Source organism: Anopheles coluzzii, chromosome X (genome assembly GCF_943734685.1).
Source record: "Anopheles coluzzii chromosome X, AcolN3, whole genome shotgun sequence".
NCBI lineage: Eukaryota > Metazoa > Arthropoda > Insecta > Diptera > Culicidae > Anopheles > Anopheles coluzzii.
This window is the reverse complement of record NC_064669.1, coordinates 17,443,035-17,451,591: the sequence shown is the minus strand read 5'-3', so window position 1 is coordinate 17,451,591 and position 8,557 is coordinate 17,443,035. Positions and strand designations below refer to the sequence as shown.

Sequence of the window (8,557 nt, the reverse complement as noted above, 5' to 3'; positions counted from 1 at the left end):
GCTCAAAATCAGAAGCACGAGGAGCTGGTTGAAGATCAGACGAAGATCGAAAAGGCTCTAGAAGATGCAATGAGTGACATTGTGGAGCGAGATGAAAGTGAAGACATCAGTGGAAAGCTGATAGAAGCTTTGGAGGAAATCCCGCAAGAGGCAAACATCGTGGACGAGGATCACGTCGAGCAAGAGACCACTCACGACGAAGCTCACGATGAAGCTCACGATAAAGTCATCGTGGAGGCTTCGAAAGATTCAGCCGAAGGCGTTGATCGCTGTGCACGTGTGGAAGTCGGTGAACAAGAAAGTAGTGTGGTTGTTGATGAGTTTGCTAATGTTATGTATTTTGCCTCCGTAGGTTTAAGCTGTTGAGCAGTGGAGCTGGCGATGAGCTGAGTTGGTATGCCGATACCTGCCAGCAGCAGCAGAGGGAGTGAAGGGAGCGAATGAACTGGATAAAGTCCTGTGTGTTTCAATGATGTTGGATGTAGTCTTGCAATTTTCGATACATGGATAAAGAGTTGTAATGTTGTATTTTTGGTAAATCAAAATTATTGAATAAAATTGAAGCAAATATTTAGAAAAAAAAAACCTTGGGCTTATTAATTATATTATACTCCGCCTGTTTTGATTTTAGTTTTTTTAAGTTTTGACTGCACAATATGTCCTCGAAATATCAAAATACACACATATACTTGCGGTGAAAATTTGGACCGTTTGTTTTGTTTGGAAATAAACGACCCAGAAACCAGTTTAACTTAAGTAGTACTTATGGATGACATTTTCGCGTAATACTTATTCTTATTCATGTTACAAGTATTTTTTTAATTTGTACGCTAATTGGTACCGTGAACTCCTACAATATTTGAATTCGTACACTATTTCTAAATTACTACTGGGTATGGTTTATCAATTGGAACTGGAACCGTTTCAGTTCTTGACCCGGACCAGGTCAGGTATCGTTCCGAATTCCGAACAGTTTCAGGTATTGGTTTATGATATGAATGAAATCGGGAGCTATTTCTGGATCGGTATTGCTCCATGATCGACTGCAGCACCGGTATCGGTTCATGATACGTTCCAGTCCAAGAAACATTACCTGCACGTTTTACTCTTAAACATGTCTAAAGAATGCTTTACTATGAGTGTACTAACATATCGTTTTAACATGACTTTCGAAGATACTTAACAGTTTCTAAAGTTGTAAAAGCTTTAAAACGCTCTAAAGACGCTTATAATTAAATACTTACTTATCCGGCGCTACAACCGATTTGCGGTCTTGGCCTGCCTCAGGTGTGTCCGAAACTGCTCACGGTCTCGCGCCTTCGTCTGCCAGTCCGTTATCCCGGCCTTAATGGCGGACGCCTTCATGCCATCTTGCCACCTCAATTTGGGCCTACCACGCCTTCTCTGTCCTTGTGGATGGCCTAAAAAGACTTTACGGGCTGGGTCGTCCATTTCCATGCGTACAACATGGCCAGCCCACCGGAGCCTGGCGAGCTTAATACGCTGTACGACAGTGAGGTCGCCGTACATCTCGTATAGCTCGTCATTATAGCGGCTCCTCCATTGTCCTTCCACACATACGGGGCCAAGTTTCCTTCTGAACATCTTCCTCTCGAACGCGGCTAAGAGGGTTTCGTCAGATTTGGACAGTGTCCATGTCTCAGAAGCGTATGTGAGTACCGGAACTATATAGGTACTATACAGTCCCAGCTTCGTCCGTCGTGACAGGTTTTTTGAGGTGAACTGCTTTTTCAGGCTGTAGAATGACCGGTTGGCAGTTAGCATCCTTGGTGCAACTAAGCTTCCATGCATTGTCGTTGCTGACCTTTGACCCAAGATAGGTGAATTGTGGGACGACTTCAAAAGTGCGTTCACCTATCTGCACGTCACGCCTACATAGATTCTGATTATTTATTGGTAGGCCCGCTGATGTTACCACCATCAGTTTGGTCTTTGCCTCGTTTATCTGCAATCCGAGGCTCTCTGCCGCCTGCTCGATCCCTTGGTAGGCTTCTGCTACATAGGAGAGCCGCAGACCAATGATGTCTATATCATCAGCGTATGCCAGGATCTGGGTTGACTTATAGAAGATGGTTCCCGTAGTCTCCACCCTCCCCCAGTCACGAATGGCCCTCTCTAGCGCTAGGTTGAATAGGAGACAGGCAAGCCCGTCCCCCTGGCGCAGACCTTTGGTGGTAGCAAAAGGTCCTGAGAGTTTTCCATCCACCCTCACCTGGCATGTGACGTTGGTCATAGTCATTCTAACTAACCTTATCAGTTTGGCCGGGATTCCAAAAGAGCTCATAGCGTCATACAGTTTTACCCTGGCTATGCTATCATATGCGGCTTTGAAGTCAATGAAGAGATGGTATGTGTCGTGTCTGTATTCAGCCATCTTCTCCAAGATCTGCCGCATGGTGAATATCTGATCAGTGGTTGATTTTCCGTTTCGGAATCCTCTTTGATAGTTTCCGACTATCTCTTCGACGTGCGGGACAAGGCGATCCTGAAGGATCAGGGAGAATATTTTATAGGCGGTATTCAACACCGTAATACCCCTGTAGTTGTTGCAGTTCAACCTGTCTCCCTTCTTGTATACGGGGTAGATGATGCCGAGATTCAAATCACAAGGCATCGATTCGCTATCCCACACCTCAGTAACAATTTGTTGAATCTCGTTTTCTAGTCTTGCACCTCCATTCTTGACCAGTTCAGCTGCAATTCCGTCGGTTCCGGGTGCCTTGTTATTTATCAGCCGACGGATAGCCTTTTGTGATTCTTCTATGCTAGGTGGCAGTAGCATGACACTATCTGTTAGTGGCGCTTCTAGCTGTTCGTTAAACTGGTCGTTGAGTAATTCATCAAGGTACTGAGCCCACCGCGAGAGGACCTCTGGCTGGTTACTGACTAGATCTCCATCCTTGTTGCGACAGCAGGTAACCTTAGGTACAACGTTTTTTCGGTGACCTGCTTTCGCTTGGTAAAACTTTCGTGTCGGTTCGTAAGCCTCTCTAGTTTGCTCGAGTTCCCGCATGTTTTGCTCTTCCAAAGCATGCTTCTTGGAGCGGTGAACTCGTTTCTCTTCGCGTCTGATCCGTGAGTATTCCTCTGCGCATGCCCGCGTTCTATGCCGTTGCTGCATTGCTCGGTATGCAGTATTCTTACGTTCGGTCACTTGTCTGGATTCATCGTCGAACCTGCCAGATTTGGTGTTGCCACGACGTGGTGGGAGACGCTGGCTTATAAACTCGAACGACTCAATAACATCAAGCTTGAACTGCCTTTGTATAGTCACATTTTTTCCTGATCATATTTTCATCCATCTCTCTACTACTCATTTCCTGTTTCCCGGTTGTCCCCAAATCGTGTACGGTAGCCATTTTGTATGTTTTTTTTTCTTTATCCTCTGTTCAATCCACAGTTTACTTCGTATGCAACCATTAGAGTACGTAAACAAAAACTCCCTTCCAATGAACTACCAATCAAACTATCAATCCAAATTGTCAGAATGCCTGGATACGTTACGAAACAGTTTCATTTACAAAAATAAACAATTAACAACCAGCCATTCTCCCCACCATCTCCTCGTCTACAATCCGATTACAATTGAACAACACCACTCGTTGCACTCACTTTAATCAGAACGACCGCTTCGCTTTATTTATACAAATAAGCTATTTGACTCAACACTTGCTTCAACTCTTCGGTTATCAAGTATGTCAAGGCCATTAAGCTGATATCTCATATGATAGGATGGTAAGTCATCGTTTACACTCCTTCTCACCCTGTTCAAAGCCATCAAAGCCATCACCCGCTTTTAACAACACAAATTTTATATTCCGTTACAACATGTTTCTTTATTTCTCTCTCTCTATTCCTTTTATTTAGAGTTGCCTCAAACCAGACAACTGAAGCGTATTCTATCACATGACGAACAGTATATAGATTTGGAAGTAATATTCGAAGGAAAATGTTAAAAGTTCCAGTCTCTTACTAGCTCTAGAAATAACGTTATAAAATTGTTTCTCTAAATAATGTCTACAGTATAATAATGTACTTTGGTTCCTTTACAAGTTCCAAACGTGGCAGTGAAGTGACGGGAAAACACAAAATTATAACAAAACGACCCTCTGGTTCAAATAAAATATAAATCAAGAATTCACTAATAAACCAAACTGAACGCTTTACATTCCAAAGCTCAAACCAGCCAAATACCAAAAGTTTTACGCAGCACCACTTATTAGCAACCAAACAATTTTGAATTTGGAGAAGTGCAACTAACTACAATTACTTGACTAAAATTAAACTGTATTATGCAGTCAGGGAATATTAAGATACACATTTGGTCTTCTTTGAAAAGCCAGCTGGATTCCAGACTTGTTGTTGCAAAGGTTCCATCGCATCGTCCGTCCCTGCTAGACAGTTGTGCCCGATGAGCGAACGATGACTGCGAAAATTAGTGAACTACCAGGCGTCCCCATTGGGCTATTTAAAATAGGGTTCTCCCGTTTCGCCAGCTTTAAGAGAAAAATAATTCGATTCAAATTAAAGACTGACATTCATCCAAGCAGGGTTCAAAACGATCAAACATGAGTGGCTAGGTTCAATTCTATTCGGATAGGTGAGTTTTTTGTGTTGTATTTTTAGGAATGACTAAATCTTAAATGCACTTAATAGTGAATACTCGCTTTGTTCACGAAGAAAAAAATACAGCATAAAAAAAACAAAACCTCACGTTCTTCTCACTTTTACGCAAAGTCTAGCACTGCTTCTAGAACATCAACTTTTGTAACGCGACAAATTTTCTGCGAGCTCTTTGTTCTAAAACAACATCTCAGTTTTAGAACAAAATCAGAGGCAACCGTGATTGTCGCGGGTTTCTGAAATTTTCACAGAAAGGTAACGCTCGCGTTTCGCGACATTACGATCAAAGTAAGCCATATCATAGTCTCTTTTCCATATGATTTTTATGACAAATTAAATAATTGCTTATAAGTGGTGGTCGATTGGTTCAGTCTTTTATTTTAGAAAACACGGTTTGTGTCAGTTTGTTCCATTATTATACATTTACAGGTAGACTTTTTTATAAACTAGCAGTATTTTTCCACCGTTGAAAATTTTCTATGGCAAACATTCTTCAGCTTAAGTAAGGTTATTAAGGATTTCGATAGTTTTATTGGCATAGAATCTACAACACGCTTTAATGAGTAATCATACGAAATACTTACAAGGGCAGCAGTTGGCAGGGCAAACTCTGTACTAGTGATCTAGGAGTATGTTTATAAAATGTGTTCTCTTTTGATACACACTTAGAAGCAATTGTGGAAAGGGTCAATCAATGGCTATGTCTTGTTTATTGTTTGACTCGCAGCTTTTAGTTGGGACTTGGGCGCAATTTAATATGCTGTTTAAAATTGTGCCTTTTCAATCGATCTTATGCCGTACCCTTCCAACAGTGCCATTCAAGATCTATCATTGCATCGTCTGATATACCACAAAGCAGGAACCTGGGCCCGCTATTGTTATATATTATCGGTACCTAATCATATAATGTATGCAGATGACATTAAAATCTGCATGACGATAAAAAATGACTCAGACCACTCCGAGCTACAGCTCTCTCTCTCTCTCTCTCTCTCTCTCTCTCTCTTTCTCTCTCTCTCTCTCTCTCTTTCTTGTTGGCCTGTTCTCCTCCACGCTCCATGCTCGAACATTTCATGAATGCCTCTAACAGCCGGATCATTTTCCCAGGGAAGTGGTACCGCTGCATGATGCTCCATAGCTCCTTCCGGTCTATGGTGTCGTAGGCCGCCTTGAAGTCGATGAACAGGTAGTGCGTTGGGAATTGGCCCTCAACAGCAATACCTATCCGATTTCCACCAATGGTGCAATCGCAACTGTCCTGTTGATTTATTGTGCAATAAACTGTTGATTTATTTCATCCACAAGAGCACGAGAAATCAGGAACACCAGCTACACTGTTAACGGTTTACCAATAGAACTAATGGAATTAGGGATCTCGGTATCATACTTGATTCAAAACTGTCCTTTGACCAACAAGCGTAGAAGGTAATCAGTTTCTTGGTCTGTTGTTTCAGGTAATAAAAGTGTTGTGTTTGACACATTTCCGTTTATTCATTACACTTATAAAACACACAATATAAATAATGAAACATATAATAAATAATACACTTTAAAATAAAACGTGCAGTGGGCGCGCACCAGCCGCACCGAGCGCCCCTGCCGAGAACTCCTGCTCGATCGGCTCGCAAACACACTCTGCTTGTGCGCTCGGCACACACTTAGCCTTGCGCTGCTTAGTGTGTGCGACACATTGCATGACACACTGTCGTCTTCCTGGACGGTGACCGGTGGCAGCGCAACTGCCACGGCAAGTCCAGGGGTTGGCACGGCTGGCCATAACAAAAAGAATTCTAGGACCCAATCTGAAACAAAACATTATATTTTGATATTATCCGTCCAGGACTCGAATACGCCTCCCAAGAAACATTTCCTAAAGCTTTTACACTTAAACATGTCTAAAGAATGCTTTACTATGAGTGTACTAAGCCCTATAGATTTAACATGTATTTTGAAGATGCTTAACAGTCTTTAAAGTTGTTAAAACTTTGAAACGTTCTGAAGGCTTTCTTTCGTTTCGAATCGTTTCTTTTCCTTTTGCTTGCAGTGGGTGGTTATTATTCAATCATGTTGCTATTAACTGATACTGTATCAAATCAATAAAATTTGTGCAAAGAACTGTCAAATTCAGAAACCCACGATTATGTAAATTTGCATATACCAGGATCCGCGTATCTCGGACACTACCTGTACGTGAAGAGTCTCAAAACTGTGTTAGTCTGCACAAGTGCTTGCTAAAGCTATGTGCTGTTTAAAACTATCTTAGCCACACATACAGCACTACCATTCGACTGAAATTCTGATTGAGAAAGTCCTCTTGATCTTAAGCCAATGGAATCCATTTTAATGCATAAAATTGTTGATTTGTGTATTAAAAATATGTCAGTCATGTTGATGTGTAGATAAACCAATTCATAATTTACAAGGCAAATAGAAAAATGGCAATTTTCCAAAAGTTTTTTCCGTCATGTTTATTATGGCACAGCCTTGAAATAGCTTTCGGTGCAAATTGAGAGCGTTTCAAACAAATAGATATTTTTTAAATCTTAAAAATTTAAATTTAAATTTAAATCTTTAAATTTTTTACTTAAATTTTTTAAATGTTTTAATATTTTTTTAAATTATTTTTCAAGGATATATTCAAACTGAAAAGATCTATAGGCGCTTCAATAGTTTTTCTTCGCATGGATTTCTGCTCAAACGCGAGCAATTTCAGAATCAGAAAAAAATATAAAGACAACATCATAATTCTCAAATAATTATCAACCATTATTATGACTTCATAATCATTACTTCATTGCCGTCTCAAGAACATATCCATAGCAATAAGCTGTAATTTTGATAATTTATTTACGCCTCACTCAATTGCAAAAATCAGTTCGATATATTTAAAAACCATGAAAAGCCAAGTACACAAAAAAGGTATGAACTATATGAGGTTGACTGTATGCTGGTAGTCTCTTTTCCTCACCAAAACAGCCACATATCTAACCAATATTTGCCGATGTAGAGATAATTTATTTCGTTATTGGTCATTACCGTTGTCAAAATGCAGCATTTGTACTTCGTGTGTCATTGTGTGAAGGCAATCTACGAGGATTAAAGAACTATCCAGGTAGCCTGAAAGTTAGCAGGTATCTGGAGCAATTGAATGTGAATTATTGAATTTCCGAGTAGGGGCGACCCCCTGTGAAATAAATGATGTATGAGTAAATTTATGAATTTCATGAACTGTTTATAGGAGGCTACGAAAAAATGTGGATAAGATTATAGCTCCAAGAGTAAGTACTTGATGATTTTTGCTGATTGACCCCCCCGCCCCGCTGCCGCTCAACTGTAGCCCGCGAAAATATTTTGAACCGTAACCGAGATGGTCATCACTGTAATAACGTGTGAGTAACCCTGCATCGCCAACAGCAACGACATCGGATGTCCAATCGGATATCCAAAACTCCCTCCAGTTCACTCACTTTTGTTGAACATTAGAGCCTTCACCGCATGTAGCACAACGACAAACAATGGGCGAAAGCGGGAGGGCCGGGTGCTCGCATTCCCACTATCATCGGGCGTTGTTTTGAATTTAAACATTAAAACTTAGACTTGGACTGCTGTGACAATTCATTTATTTTGACCGATCGCGTCGAGTGCTAAAGATGGACTGATTTTCGATTTCATACGCTCGTGATACGAAACTTCTCTGGTTTGTCGCTTAACATAGGAAATTCTAAGAGAGGCCGATCGGCCACCAAAAGCGCGCACGTGCCTTAGCGCAGACAATTGTCTTTTGTTTCACCTTTCATCCCACTTGCGAGCAGGCTTCACACTGTTCATATTGTGTCATTGTTTTACAAAGCAAATACAGAGTTCTTAGTATTGTTATAATACAGTTGCCTAAGCAACTGTGGCCTTATTTATT

General features: G+C 40.9%; 1 protein-coding gene across 7 annotated transcripts in view; it reads left to right on the top strand.

Moving 5' to 3' along the window:
* Positions 1–8,557, top strand: part of LOC120958107 (uncharacterized) — an 88,212-nt gene that overhangs the window by 66,500 nt on the left and 13,155 nt on the right. Inside the window, exons 2-3 of one of the 7 annotated variants that reach the window (XM_049609523.1) lie at positions 92–285; positions 353–598. The exons of 3 other annotated variants lie outside the window; for them this stretch is intronic. In XM_049609523.1, the coding sequence (XP_049465480.1) occupies positions 92–285; positions 353–358 (200 nt within the window). In that variant the 3' untranslated portion in view covers positions 359–598. Of the gene's footprint in view, positions 1–91; positions 286–352; positions 609–8,557 lie in introns of those variants that run through there. 3 more of the 7 variants (XR_007452639.1, XM_049609514.1, XM_049609500.1) reach the window with 3 other exon arrangements.